This window comes from Squalius cephalus (assembly GCF_949319135.1).
Source record: "Squalius cephalus genome assembly, chromosome: 21".
NCBI lineage: Eukaryota > Metazoa > Chordata > Actinopteri > Cypriniformes > Leuciscidae > Squalius > Squalius cephalus.
This window is the reverse complement of record NC_137142.1, coordinates 20,754,130-20,769,559: the sequence shown is the minus strand read 5'-3', so window position 1 is coordinate 20,769,559 and position 15,430 is coordinate 20,754,130. Positions and strand designations below refer to the sequence as shown.

The window sequence follows — 15,430 nt, the reverse complement described above, 5'->3', positions numbered from 1 at the left end:
GTTTGAATCTATTCAAACTAATTATAAATAAACACATAAGAGACGAGGAACAGTATGTGAGCCAAAGAGCATGTCCGAATTCATAGTATTCATAAAAGTGTAGGCAAAAAGTTTCCAGATTAACTGCTGGTGAGATTTTGAAGCGCGCATCCACTGGAAACTTTACTATCCCATAAGGCCACGGGAGAGAATATGTAAATAGAGTGAAGTCACACCTGACAAAATGATTGTACATCTGAATTTCATTCATACACATTCACACTAGGCTATATATAAGATATAGCCTACTTTTTTTGTAAATAGACTCATAGATAACACATCTTACTAATGTAAAACATTCAGGAAGTAGCTATAATCAAAGAGAGCCATCTTACACTGTCACCACTGGTACCACTACTTTCTTTTACCTCAGAGTTAAAGTCAACATTAATTGTCAATGTCATTCACAAGAATCACAACGCATGCATATTTAACAACAAAAGATATAGGACAGGACTTAGAGTCGCTATGAAATGGCAATAGTGACAGATATTTTGCTCTGTATTGTTGTACACCCACCCAACACATAATTGAAAAAGAAAAATGTAAAGCGGGGACTTCTATGTATCGGTTGTTGATTGGATTTTGAAATGTGGCCGTTGTTGTATTCAAAATGGATGCGGATGAACGCGAGCGTGCAGTGCCAAGGCTTCAGCGGTCATTTTCACTGGAAGTCCCAATAATGACATTTTGCTTAAACATCACTCCCCCAAAAAAGAGAGAAAAAAACATGCTAAAACATATGCACACATTTGTTCAATATCTATAATATGTTTTTTAGAAAATAGATAGCCTAGGTGAATTTTCATTTCATGCCGACTTTAACTTTAACCATCAGGAATTATTGTTTCAGAAAAAGTGAGCGTTACATGCCTGCCAGACCAATATATAGATAGATAGATAGATAATTTTTAAAATATATATATTTTTTTTAAACTATCTCCTCATTGAGTTTACTGAATTGACACTAGTGCATTCAATAACGCTTATGTAGCCTACTCATCTATTCTAAATCGATTGATACACCCAACCGTTTATGAATATCGCCTTGTTGCTCCCCGTGCTGTCTTTTTGGATTACTTACAATATGATTCTCCGTAGTTCCATCATTCTAGTGAGCGCAGACCTTGTAAATTCACTTAGCTAATTGATTTCAGCAGGAATCACGTTGCTGACTGTCATGTGATTGTACAAGCTTGGCCTTGTTAAGAGACTCGCGCCTTCAAGTCGGAAGTGCAGCGCGGGAAGCGCGCGTGCAGGACAGGACTGATGAGATGAGCGGCCGCCTCGCTGTCAATCATACGATGTTTTGGCTGTCAATCCAGTGTGACCACACCCTCATGTCCGCTATGACCACACCTTCATTTCGAAAGATGAAGTCGGTGGAGAAGCCGGTAGCCCTAAAAGACGGCCTGTAGTAACTAACTAAACTTAACTCACACGGTTTATCTCAAGAAGTCTTGTAGCCTATAAACAACTTTAAGATGGCCGAAGAAGTGTTAATTACGAGTCCAGGCAAAATAACGTCGGTAAGTAGACTATTTTATTACTTTAAATTGTGTTATTTTGTTATAAATATAAGTAGGCCTATGTTTTGTAACCTATCCTAACGTATTTGTTTTCGTTCTAGTTGTCTTATCATCCTTTTAAATCGTATTCTGATTGTCATATATTCCTCAAATAGCAGAATACTTAAAGTTTATTTTAGTAGGTCGTTGAAGTTTGGTTGATTAAGGTTTTGTAATAACGTTAATAGTTTTTAAAATGTATTGTAATATCAATAATATTTAATGTAATCTTTAATGTCACATTTTTCTTTTGTAAGAAATGGTGTGTAGAACAAAGAAAAGCCATTTAGCTAATGTCACAAGACATTTTCTCAACAACTTCCCTCACATGTAGGACTATACATAAGCAACTGCATCTGACCACTTAGTGGAACAAATTAAGTTTTCCACTCATGATCTGAAGTGTAACGACCACTGAAGTCACACTATGAGAAAGCTATTCTCTCCTCATCTGACCTAAACTATGCTCCAACATTTTAAGATCAATAGAATAGAATAGAATGTTTTTAAACTTAAATATATTTGTTTATAAAACTAAACATGTGTGCCACATGCATTTAACGTAATCCTGTTATGTAATTAGCAATATATATCTGAATTGAAAGAAAAGTCAATAATTGTTTCATTTCTGATTTAGTTCTTCCAAAGCACACTAAGAATGTCTGAGATTACTTCTGAATGTGATTCTATATCATCAGGTCTTCATGTGCTCATAGTTTCTTTCAAAGCTTTCTTTTTTTTTAAAGAAAAACTAAAGAAACAACAGAGATAGTTTGCTGCTTTAAGGAAAAATTGAGGAAAATTACAGTTCATGGTCCATACATATTTGCTCTTTTCTTTTTAATAGCATCTTACCTCATCTCTGCTGGCAGTGGCTTTCCTGACCTCCTTTGGTAGCTCAATGCTCTATGGATACAACTTAGCTGTGGTCAACTCTCCTGCTGGGGTAAGAGCTCATGTACATACTCAATACCTTGATTGAAAAACTGCTCATCAAAAAAAAGATAATCAGTAGACAACATAACCGATACATTTCCATTCATCACAAAAAAGTGTCTTCCCGTAGAGAGATGCATGTCATGTTAGAATAAACAAAGTGGCCTGAACAGAGTCTCTACTTACGCAAGATCTCAGAGAATGTTGATTTAACACAATTCTATGCATTCTAGACTTTTTTGTTGCAGTGTGTAAAATTAAATTGAAGGAGTTGTGGGATAATATAAGTATTAATATAACTGTATATTTAATATATAATATAAGTGTGTGTGTATATATATATATAATCTTTTTAGGCTTTCTCCATAAACTTGAAGAAACAAAGTGTTGATGCCTTATTTTAATATATTATAGATGACTCAGTTAGATGTTATTTGTTCATCTTGGCTTGTCAGGCATTTTGTTCTGCAGTGGTTGCCTCTAGCAGCTCTTCATGTATATAAGTAGGGACCTATTTGCCCTGCCCCATTAGCCTGTTAATGATGAAAATATTTAAATTTTCCTGTCTGGTCTCCTGACTGGCTGTTATATACCCTATTTAAGTGGCTTTGTTTTGTGCTGTTTTTCTTGGAACATCACATGTTAATGAAGAGGATTCAAACAGAAATACAAAAATTAGGCCTACTGCTGAAATGGTTATTAATTTTTTTTTTTTATATTTTTTTTTTTTTGAAGCAGAAGCTTCAAATCTTCATAATGTTATTGGTAATCTAGATTTTTTTTTAACTCAGTTTTAGTTCAGTTGAGAAAAATTGAAATACTGGTGTCCTCCCAAGTCTATTAAATGGTACTGCAGTGTCCAAGCTTGAGTTCATTTGGAATGGGAAAAGAAAAGGTACATAAACTGTAATTAAATTAGACTGTGACCTTAAAGTAGGCCTATGTGCAGAAAAGTGAGTGAGTGACATAGAATGAAAAAGAGAGAGAAGAGCTTTTTACGAAACAGAGGTCCATGTAGATAGGTGTGTCTCACTGAACAGAAGCTTGAAATATGAAAAGTTGTTGAAATTTGGAATGGCTGGTCATGATGCATCTCTGTACATGAATTGAATCTGACAGTGATATGTAAAAAAAAAAAAATATATATATATATATATATATATATATATATATATATATATATATATATATATATATATATATATATATATAATTTACCGATTAGTTCACCTTCACCCAAAAGTAAAATCACTATCATGACAATCGAAACATAGCCTACTTGCTTTCTTCAGGCGATGAAGTTCTTCTCACGGGATATGACTACTATTATGAAACTTTTGTAGTTTTTTCATTTTTTATTTTGTAGTGTTAAAATCCTTTTAACTTACAATACAAGGTAAAAACCAAAAAAAATTCCACTGAAAAGGATGCCCAACAGTTTTTCAACAGTATGGTGAAGAGTAAATGCTAACTAGATTTTTTTGTGAAATATTTGCTTTAATTTCTCTCTATCTCTCCATTTCCCTGTCTCTCACAGTACATTAAAGACTTCTATAACCGTACAGTGGTAAGTCGTAATGGAACTGGACTAAACGAGGAGGCCCTGACGCTCATGTATTCTCTCACCGTTTCTGTGTTTGCGATTGGAGGCCTGGTCGGCTCTTTGATGGTGGGCACGCTGGTCACCAAATTTGGAAGGTAAGTCAGGAGGAGACCCATAACATCTGGCATAGTGTGGTCACTGGTCTCTCTACCAGAAATTCCTCTGAGTGTCAAGGCCACCGAGGTATATTCTTTCTCATCTGTCACCCCACCTGACCTCTCTGACAGCACTGAATGACTTTGCCTTTGCCTTGTAAATGACCTTGTTTGTACTCTGGAAAAGAGCAGACATTTTGTTCAGTCCACTAGGCTCCGGACATCTTTGTTCCTGATTAGTTCAACCAAAAATAAAAATGCTATCATCATTTACTCAAAATGTTGTTGAATGACTGACTTATTCCATGGAACACTAATTTTGAACAACACACTGGTCGATTTTCAATGCAATTACAGTGAATGGAGAATATAGAGCTTAAAAAACAAGACAAAAGCACAATGAAAGTATCATAAAAGTTGTCCGTGGGATTTATATTCCAAGTCTTCTGATGCCAAACAATAGCTCTGTCTTGGGACCACTTTTATGGTACTTTATGATGCTTTCTGTCCTTTTTGAAGCTTGAATGCTTCTCTCTGCATTCTTTGTAATTGTATGGAAATGAGCTACTAGTACATTATTCAAATCCAGCCCCCCAGTCAGATAGGTTTGGAACAAAATCAGGATGAGTAAATAATGACCGGATTTTTTTATGGCCACAGACAGAATTTTTATATCTGTGGCACGGCAGCATGTAGTATTATTGTATAGTGACTAAACTGTTTAATTAACCAGTTTCTAACTATGTGCGCTATGTTAGCCGTAGCTTACACTTCTATTTCGTGCTCTCCAAGGAGTCTGTAAGTCCTCCTGTCTAGTCTGTTCTGAGTGTCTATGAGTGGCGCCACAAGATTTGACTGCAGACATTTAAATGCAAATGAAAGACGATGATTCATGATCCTATTTATTGTTCTAATCAATTTCAGTCCAGCAAAATGTTTTATAGCAGTAAGGTGATCATAACGCAGAACACGGTGCAGCCGTCTGTAAATCAGGGGGAAAGTTTACAACTTGATAGAACTAATCAAGGAATGCAGCTATTTCACCCAGCAGCACTGTCATGGAACATCAGTTATCTGGTTTTGATAGTTAAACTCCCAGGTGTCCGGATATCAAGCATGACTGTCCTAGCTTAATGAGCAGTGCCAGAGCAGGACTTCACAAGGTTTGCTTTTGCAGGAAAGGAACAGTGGTAAACTCCACTGTACTGGTGTTCATAGCAGCATCTTTCATGGGATTCAGCAGGATCTGCAGCTCGCCCGAAATGGTCATCTTTGGTCGTTTTGTCACAGGAATACATTCAGGTATGTCCCAACTGAAAAAAAGCATGTATACCAAATTAAGACATGAATGGACTCTGATATGCTTTCCTCATCTCCATCTTCCAGGTATCTCTCTTAGCGTGGTGCCCATGTACCTTGGAGAGATCGCTCCTAAAAACCTGAGAGGCTTCCTGGGGCTCATGCCCAGCATTTTCATTTGTGCTGGGGTTTTCTCAGCTCAAATCTTGGGCCTGCATGAACTTTTGGGGAAGGTGCAACAGCATACTTAACTTCTATAATCTATTTAACATCATACAGTTACATTTTCATAAAAGTTATGAAATAGAGTTCAGCATTCTGTTTTAATTTGTGCTTTTTTTCTTGACAGGAGGAGCACTGGCCACTGTTTCTCTCTCTTGTGGTTGTCCCTACCTTTATCCAGCTGATGTTGTTACCGTGGTTTCCAGAAAGTCCACGCTACCTGTTGATTGAGAAGCACAATGTTCATGCCACTATCACTGGTGAGAGAAATTATTTTGAGTAAGAATTTGAGCCATTTAGGTATATTTCAAAAGATAAATCTCTCTATTGATGGCGTAATCCTATTCAACCATCAAATCTACCATGAATTAAAAAAGATAATACATTATATGCAATAGATCAACTTATTAATCAGTATTTTTGTCTTGATTTTGAACTAAGTTTATTTTTCTTACCACGCTGGCATTTTTAAAGCATACATCTAATAAAATATATTGAAAATATATTCATTATATATATTTGGTTACACTTTATTTTAAGATGTCATTGTTACAGTGTAATTATATATTTAAGTACTGAGTAATATCAAGCAACTACATGTACTTACTATAGGGTTAGGGTAGGATTAGGATTTGGTTGAGGGTTAGTTGCATGTACTTATGCATAATTTACTGTTATTACTATTGTAATTTACTGTTATTACTATTGTAAGGACACTGTAAAATAAAGTGTTACCATATTTTTATATATATCATTAATATATATTATCATTATAAATATTTTTTTTATGTTTTGCTTAAAAAAGAACAAATAATGGGATAAAATAAACTTAAATCAACATGTCCTGATAGTCTTAATATCTCGAGTTAATTTATTTTGTTTTAAGGGTGATTAGATATTTTTACTGGAAAATAAGACAAAATTCTGATTAAGAAATTATTATTTTGCATTATAGGGGCACATTCTTTCATTGACATGTAGGAGGGTGATTGTTGCCATGAGATGAGTATTACAGTGTATATATTATTTGTTTTATTTTGTTCATGGGTCATGCTTAAGTTGGGTATGTGGTGGGAATGGTATGACTGGGATATGGTACAGTGACAAAAAAAGGCACCTCATGTTAAATCTTTGATATAATAAAAATTAAACCAATATCTTGTGTTCTCTTTGTTGGTACAGCCTTGAAATGGTACAGAACCAAATGCAACATCCAAGCAGAGATAGAGGAGATGCAGGAGGAGCAACGCTCTCTCTCCTCAGTTGAGACCGTGTCTGTCTGGCAGCTACTACTGGACCAAACAGTTCGCTGGCAGGTCCTGTCTGTTGTGGTCATCAACATCGGTATGCAGCTGTCTGGCATTGATGCGGTAAGGTTAACATACTGGTTTAAATGTAGAGCTGACTACACTGCATGTTTTAAGATTGCTTGTTGTACCTGCTCCTTCCCTGTAATAGAAGGGTGATGATATGAACACAGTGAACCGTGATGGGATCTGGGTATGGCGAGTATTTAGCCTCTAAAGCCTCACAAAATTTCTTCCAACATCAAATAAAAAGCAGGAAACTAAGGGTACGTTTACACGACAATGATATGCATAAAATGGAGAAGTTTTTACTTTGAGTTTTCCGCGTACAGACGACACCATTGTCAAAAAAATCCCCATTCACACGGATCCAAAACAGCCCCTAATGTGAGTTCAACCTGTGCAGCAGAGCATTGGCTATGGGCCAGAATTTAAAGTAGCTAAAGAGCCCTCATTTCTTTATTCATCAGAAAAGGCAAATTTCCTTTTTAAAATACTTAACTGCAGATTAATTATTCAGATGATTAAGAGGACAGAGCTGACATAAACCTCACTCTTTATCCATCAGAGCTTAACAAATTACAATTTTTTTTTTCATGGAATGTTTATGGAATCTAAATTGCACTACTCTGCTACAGCAATAAATATAAGCTATTATTCAAGCAAATTAGATGTATTTTTTAATTGTTACATCGTTAAAAGGGTGATTATGGTGATTTGGCAGATATTTTTTGATATATAAACGTTCCCCTTTAAATCAGAGCTAACAATTTAACTATTAGCTTGTGATTCCAGAAAAGGATAGCTTTTCTATTTCTTAGTAGTAGTTTGATGGTATAGTTTTGAAGTTGACACCTGTCAGCTGACACCGTCCCTTTAAACTTGCCTCTGTATAGCTCTTTTATGGCATCTGTATTATGACCAGAATCAGGGTTATGAATAAGAATTCTGATGCATCTCAGCAAAAACACAATGTGCTGTTAAAGATCTTCTCCCTAAGGAACTGTGCAAAGCTTTCTAGCATCACATTTAAAGGTTTTACCAGTGCGACATGCTATAGAATTATTAGTTTTAATTGTTTTCTTTAAAAATGTCTTTTAATTGTATTATTGCCCTGAAAAGTTGTTGGTGGCAGACTAATTGTTCATGTAATAATGAGGATAATGACCAATAGAGAGCTCATTACCAGGCCCACACAGAATCCGTGAGCCCAGAACTCATTCGAAAAGTTATACATATTCCTCACTCCTTGCTTTTTGTTCATTAAATCATTCATTTGATGTTGGCTAATTTGACACTTCTCAGCTGTGTTTAACACGTCAGATTCTGCAGAATTCCACAGATTATATCCCAAAACTTTGTCAAATCGCAATTTCTATTTCTGCCATGTGTTCATCTCATCCAATTTTAAAACCTCACAAAGGTTATAAATAAAAGCTATAATCCCAGTGTCGATTCATCAATTTAATTCATTTACTGACATTGACATTCATTCCACTGATTCTGGAAGAAGAAAACAAATTTTTTTGTTCCAGACCATGATAATGTGTGTGACTTGCATTATTCAGTTAGCCTGGCCTTTACAGAGGTTATTATGAAATAAATAAATAAAAATTGCTTGCTGGACAACAGAAGAGCATATCCTTACAGTTTCATATGGCTGCAAAGCTGAAATATCAGTATTGTCTTTTTAACTACTGTACTTAAAAACCCTCTGAGCCTCTTTTGCAAATTCATAGTAACTTTAAGTCCCCAAAACATAGTCTTGAACTGCTGATGTCAAATCCAAGTAGGACTATCCAGGTTTGCCCTATGGGGTTTTGATATCAAATTTGAATATTAAATGACATTGACTGTAGGGCCCTTAGGTGGCAGGTGACCCTGTGAGCGTCTGTGTGTGTATTCAGTGTAAATGGGGCTGACAGGTGGTGAGTCTTGGCTGACTTCAGCATGAGCAGCAGGAGAGAGGCAGGCCGTGAGTGTCCTCTGCAGTCCCAGCAGCTCTCAAACCGTCTGTGTTCTCTCTGATTACCCCCCTGCCTAACCTCACACACAGCCCTCCAGCTCTCAAATTGAATCTAAAGTGTTGTATGCCGTAACCGCTCGCAGTCACGATATGCCACCTGTACAAGCCAAAATCACTATCCTTCCACTTACCTTCTCATGTTCTCCCCAGATCTGGTTTTACACCAACGACATCTTTGAGAACGCTGGAATCCCAGCCCCTGAGATCCAGTACACCACTGTAGGAACTGGAGCTATAGAGATCGTTGCAGGCCTCATAGGGGTGAGTTTTCATAAACATAGAATATTTCATAAACATAAAAAAAACTTAAATCAGTATATTCTTATATCAATCCTATATAACAATCTCTAAATATCTTGTATGATTTTGCTTCTCGTGTACATTTATTTTGTTTTAAGAATGATTAGATATAGTACACCACTGTAGGAAATGAAGCTATAGAGATTGTTGAAGGGTTTTCATAATCTACCGATTCGTTCACAGAGTCGAATGTGAAAATTGTCTGTTTCAATTATTGATAGTGGAAAAAGACTATCTGACAAGATTATATAGTGACGCAAAATAGTTTATTAGACATCACTTGGTCTATTACTACACTTGAGTTGCTACATTTGAGAAAGAACATCTTTTCATATCTCAATCATTTTCATTTAGCTTTGCCCTCAATCTTTCTCAGCTCACGTTGTGTATTTTTCTGCTTTGACACTCATAAAAAAAAACACTGTATAAGATGAGCGTTAGAGTGAGTGATGTGTCTTGTTTTCGCCTCCTTCCTTGGGTCACATCTCAGAGCTGTAATGAAGGCCAGATACAGTCCTCTTGCTCTCTCCCAGTTGCGTCGCTTAGCCAGGATTTAGTGATGCACCAGCAGCAACCGGAGAGAAAGAGGCACACTGTTAGTCAGAAGAACTCATTGCTGTCAGTGTCAATTGGCCTTCACTCGGGAGGCGAATGGCACACAAGAGGAACGCTAGAGATTGGTTATAAAATTACAGCTATTCATTCTTATGTCAGCTTCACCCGCCTTTAAGTCAACAGTGCACAGCTTTAGCGCTCAATTTTAGCAGCATTTAATGAAAAAACAGGGTTCCACTTTATGCTTTTACAACATTTGCTTTCAAAAAATCACCAAAAGCCATCCTTTCAAGACAGCAGTTACTGATTAATCTGATCGAGACAAAAAGGAAGTGCCTATTGTGAACATCCACATTACATCTCTTGTTTTTCCTTCAGTGTTTCACCATTGAGCGTCTTGGGCGAAGGCCATTGATAATTGGAGGTTTTGGTGTCATGGGAATTTGTTGTGCTGGGATAACACTGTCTCTCATTCTTCAAGTAAGTAAAACATAATCAATAAAGTGAAAAATACTTAAATCTATCCTGAATTAAATTTAAATTGCACTGCCCTTTGAAATAACTATTAGCAAATATTTGGGCAAGCTAGAGTGTCGTTATTTTGCATGTGATTGATTTATCACACTTTTATTATCTTTACATCATTTAATCACCATTTCCTATTATCATATTTTCAGATACATGTGCCTTTCATGAAATATGTGAGTGTGGGGTGTGTGGTGGGTATAATCGCTGGGTTCTGTATTGGACCAGGTGAGCTTTTTTGTGTCTCTCACCCTTTCTTCTTTTAATCTATGTCTAAAGTAATCTGCATGGCTACATCACCTTAAGTCATGCTCAGACCTATTCAGTAAAGCACTGCTTCAATTGGATGAGTAGTTGCCTGCTCTTTGACCCTGAATTCCCAGATGACGTCTTCAAATAGTGAAATAGTGACACCTGGGGGAAGAATTTTGAAAAGCAAGAGCTTAGACCTCAATATATGTTTGAGAATTAGATGGTGTTGTCATATACAGTATATTCATTTTACAAAGACATTATATTTTGTCCATATTTTCCATATGTTTACATATTATCTGTTCAGAATAGTTTAACGACTTTCAAATTTTCAGAAATAAGTAGTTTCAAATGTATTTGTTTTTATTATATTTATTATTTATTGTTATTTATGTATGCTTGTTAGTATATATATTATACTTATTTATGTATTTCAATAAACATTAAGTATTTAATAAACATTGTTCACCCAAATTCACTAGGATTAATGCTATCTAGCATTATTAATCCATTAAGAATTTTTTTTTTACATTGTATTTTACTTATTTTTCATAACTTTTTTTAAAAATTATATTGAAATTATAATTTAAAAAAAAAAACAATACTAACTTAGATGTTACATAAAAAATGTATGAAAATATACTTTTCTGTAAGCACACATAATTAGAAGATACATTGTTCCAATACAGATTTATTGAGTTTCTTAGTTTACACAAAAATGTGTGATCGTGAATCACATTTTTTCATTTAAAAATATTTGGTTATTGTTAGACAGAACAGATAATAGTGTACACATATCTTAGAAATCTAGACCGAATTAAATTAAATTGATATAGTGATGATAAATTGTACTGCTGAGAAGATATTGGCATTTTAAAGAGTTTCGAAGATCATAGTATGAAAGTTAAAGTGTGTACTTCCCTCTATTAGTGCTGAATGAGCATGAGAATCATAGTTTATGTGCACAATAAGAACAGAGAGGAGTAGCTCTGCTACAGTGATGAATGAGACTAGAAGTGCTTTACTGAGTTGATGCATTATCCAACCCAACTCCAAAATCTATAATTCATTCTCAGGCCCCAGTCTCAATCGGTGTAATTACGTCTTTAATTAGGATTTTTTATGGCTCATTGTTCATAAACAATGATGAATATGGCTTTTTAAGACAAAATCTTGCATGAACAATGAATTACAAGCAGAGTTCCTTATCAATTTAACTGCAGCATGCCTCCTGCTGCAATTATCACGCACAAATAATGAAGCCATCGCTTGGCTTGTTCCTGAATTCATTACATTTGAAATAACACCTTGTGCCTCCTTATTTTTCACTTGTAACCAAAAGGGATTAGAACTTAAGCAGTGGAACAATCTCTGCTTCCTGCATATTGAGATAACGAGCTCTTCATAAAGCTAGTTTATTATCCTCCCTCCAAGAACTGTTGCACTACAGTAGAGCAGAGCGTACATGCATGTGCATAAAAGTGCATTCATAATATTATGCTTTTATGCATTGTATTAGGCTAAAAAAATATGACAGTTCTAGGTTTCACAGTACTTTTTCTCTGACATGAAGTTCGGTTATTAAACATGAAAAATAAACATGCTGTCATGATATACCATTAATACGGATGTGTCTGTTTTAGCGGGTGTTCCGTTCCTGATCACCGCTGAGCTCTTCAAGCAATCCCATCGTCCTGCCGCATACACCGTGGGAGGGTCTCTTAACTGGATGTCAAACTTCACCATCGGCTTCATCTTTCCGTTCCTTCAGGTATCGTATTCATATAGTGCAGTTGAAGCTAAGGGTACACAGCGTATAATCAGAAAAGGGTTTTCCAGGATTGAGGTCACCTTGTGCATTGAAAACATTTTTCAAAGTCAATCAGTGTGAAATTCAATCATCTTCATTTAATTCAGCTGCTTTAAAAAGGAATAATTTAGTTTGCATTCCATCCTATTTCTCTGCTACAGATGTCTGCTGGGTCCTACTGCTATCTGGTGTTCTGTTCCGTGTGTCTGGCAGTGGCCATCTACGTGTACTTTGTTATTCCTGAAACTAAAAATAAGACGTTTGTAGAGATTAGTCAGATGTTTGCTACTAAAGAGGCTGTGGAAGAGAGCCAGGCCCTCACTCACCCAGACCAGCTCAAACTGAAAAAGATGAATGGATATGGATCACTTGAGAATGGTTCACTTGAATTCGACAGCTCTTCTTCCTGTCCTTGAACTCAGATGAAAGCAAACAGTACATAAGAAAAGTTTAGGGATTAGATCAACTCTAATCATATCGATTATCATCCATGCAATAAAAGCCTGACTGAAAGGCTCGGTCATGCACCTAGTGAATATTACTTTTATGCGCAATGGGCTCAGACTGCAAGATGGTCCATTCCTCCTTATAACAAAACTTGAGCTGTAATTAGTTTTCAGAATCAGATTCAGACCAGAATCAGATTTAGTTTTGCTATGATGCTTAAACATCCTGAGCTTTGTGATACCTTGTGTGCAAGGACAATGACATATGCATGTATTGCAACATGTATATTGTTCTTGAGAACTTTTGAAATCACAAGCTAGATTTTCTTTTCTTTTTTTTGGACTATTTTTCATGTTTATGAAATTTCTTCATGTATATAGGCCTTATACATATGTTTATCGTATATAGTTGATCTCTTGATATAATGATCTTGCACACATTGTGAGCGTTAAATGGCATTGGATCATTTAGAAATGCTCAGGTGCTAACATACCACCTCATCAGAAACTGATTTAATAATGTTGATTTTCATTTACAGTAATTTTGAATACTGCTACAGTTGTAAATGTGTATTAGTACGTACTGTATACACTACCATTAAAAAATGTAAGGTCAGTAAGGTTGTTTTAAAAGAAATTAAAATTTGTATTCAACAAGAATGCATTCAATTGATCAAAAGTGACAAAGACATTTATGATGCTACAAAAGATTTCTATTTTAAATAAATTCTGTTCTTTTGAACTCTCTAAAAAATATCAGCATATCATGTGACACTGAAGACTGGATTAATGGCTGAAAATTCAGATTCGTCAAAGCAGGAAAACATTTCTGTTTAAAATATATATTTTTTAAAAAGTTATTTTAATATTACTGTTTTTTTACTGTATTTTTGATCAAATGAATGCCAACTTGGGCCAAAGAGACTTCTTTCAAAAACATTAAACAATCTTACAGACCCCACATTTTTGAAGGGTAGTGTATTAAGGTAATATAGTATATTAAGGATATATATATTATCTTATATATTATCTATATATTATATCTGAGTTTCAATCTAATTTATATGGATATAACTATATTTGACCTCACATGTACTAAAAATATTTTTATAGTATTCAAAACTTTATAACACACCAAATAAAAGTGTTTTAAATGAGCCTGTGGTAACCCATTTATTGAGAACATCAGGGTGCGGAGTGAAAATAAGCTTACAAAGCAGGATCTGAGTACAGACACCATTGGTTTCTTCCAAAGAGTGCCTTTGCCAGTCAGAAAAGAGCTTCATTAACTCACTGAAGAGGCAGATTTAATGCTTAATTAAAAAGAAGAGTCTCTCACCTTCCCCTATGGATACCAAACAGCTGTACTGCAGTTTATATTCAGATACACATTTGAGACACACCTTTAATATAGTACTCTTGGAGGGTACTGCGTTACTGCATTTAAGGTATGTATCAGATTATGGATATGTATCTATATAGAGAGCTTTGTGCTTGTATAGTGCTGTCTTTTCTCTCTTATCCCAGGCTTGTGCGAGTATGAATGGGTTTCTCTGGTCTATCAAGCCCCTGGGCGGTGCTCTCCATCTGTGTGAGCCTCTCCAGATCTCCCCAGAAGAGACCCACACAAACTAATGATATCATACGCCTGCGTCTCCCGCTCCAAGAAGAGAAATTGTGAGCTGAATTGTGTCTGGCTTTCTGTTTGGGCAGTCTTCAAACACCGAGCTCAAGGTCACTGGTTAAGCAGGTTCTCAATGGGCCATTGTGCACAGCTGTACTGTCCCAAGTCATTTTAAGAGAAATGCTTTTTGAAAATGGTTTTGAAATACATCATATTATTTTTATACTGCTTCTACTAAACAATGTTCTGCTATTTTTGATTCAAATTTCATTATAATATACATACACCCACACGTGTGTGTGTGTGTGTGTGTGTGTGTGTGTGTGTGTGTGTGTGTGTGTGTGTGTGTGTGTGTGTGTGTGTGTGTGTGTGTGTGTGTGTGTGTGTGTGTGTGTGTGTGTGTGTGTGTGTGTGTGTGTGTGTGTGTGTGTGTGTGTGTGTGTGTGTGTGTGTGTGTGTGTGTGTGTGTGTGTCTGTCTGTCTGTCTGTCTGTCTGTCTGTCTGTCTGTCTATCTATCAAGGTGGGACAAGCTCATGATTGGGTGGTCTGGGGCCACCATGGCCCTATTGATCCAGATCTATTTTATTTCCCACAAGGCACAGCTTCGATATTTTCCACGGATAAGACTTTGAAGAACCTGCACCACCGACTTCAGGTAGCGCTGACATTTTGGCTTTTATGCACTGATTTTCACTGATTGGTGAGAAAGAGCATGGATAATAATGCCCGCTGAATCTTGTTTTGTAGAATAAAGTCACTCTTAAATCGCCACCCACCCAGCGCAGCTCTAAATACGGCAGCTCATATTTCACTGTGAATTGA

The 15,430-nt window shown here is 36.0% G+C and overlaps 1 protein-coding gene and 1 long non-coding RNA gene across 3 annotated transcripts; one reads left to right on the top strand and one right to left on the bottom strand.

Annotated features, from left to right (window-relative positions):
* The first annotated feature begins 1,141 nt into the window (after positions 1 to 1,141).
* Positions 1,142 to 13,532, top strand: slc2a15a (solute carrier family 2 member 15a). The gene is made up of 12 exons (XM_079856186.1): positions 1,142 to 1,568; positions 2,455 to 2,553; positions 4,081 to 4,241; positions 5,419 to 5,543; positions 5,628 to 5,773; positions 5,890 to 6,022; positions 6,945 to 7,132; positions 9,246 to 9,356; positions 10,329 to 10,430; positions 10,628 to 10,703; positions 12,371 to 12,498; positions 12,699 to 13,532. The coding sequence occupies exons 1-12, from the start codon at positions 1,524 to 1,526 to the stop codon at positions 12,951 to 12,953; spliced, it is 1,569 nt and encodes a 522-aa protein (XP_079712312.1). The 5' UTR covers positions 1,142 to 1,523; the 3' UTR covers positions 12,954 to 13,532.
* On the bottom strand, positions 9,687 to 12,453 carry LOC307149680. 2 transcript variants are annotated; one of them, XR_013819602.1, is made up of 3 exons: positions 12,345 to 12,453; positions 10,776 to 10,889; positions 9,687 to 9,988 (listed from the first exon to the last, which is right to left on the bottom strand). It is a non-coding gene; the product is annotated as an uncharacterized lncRNA (long non-coding RNA). The 2 variants fall into 2 exon arrangements; XR_013819603.1 differs by having other exon boundaries at positions 9,687 to 9,936; positions 10,794 to 10,889.
* Positions 13,533 to 15,430: the final 1,898 nt, after the last annotated feature.

Bases quoted from the DNA above. Each gene is read 5' to 3' on its own strand.
- slc2a15a (XM_079856186.1), top strand. From the start codon at position 1,524: ATGGCCGAAGAAGTGTTAATTACGAGTCCAGGCAAAATAACGTCG. The intron at 2,554-4,080 runs GTAAGAGCTCAT...TGTCTCTCACAG, and splicing joins TGGTCAACTCTCCTGCTGGG to TACATTAAAGACTTCTATAA. The intron at 10,431-10,627 runs GTAAGTAAAACA...TCATATTTTCAG, and splicing joins CACTGTCTCTCATTCTTCAA to ATACATGTGCCTTTCATGAA.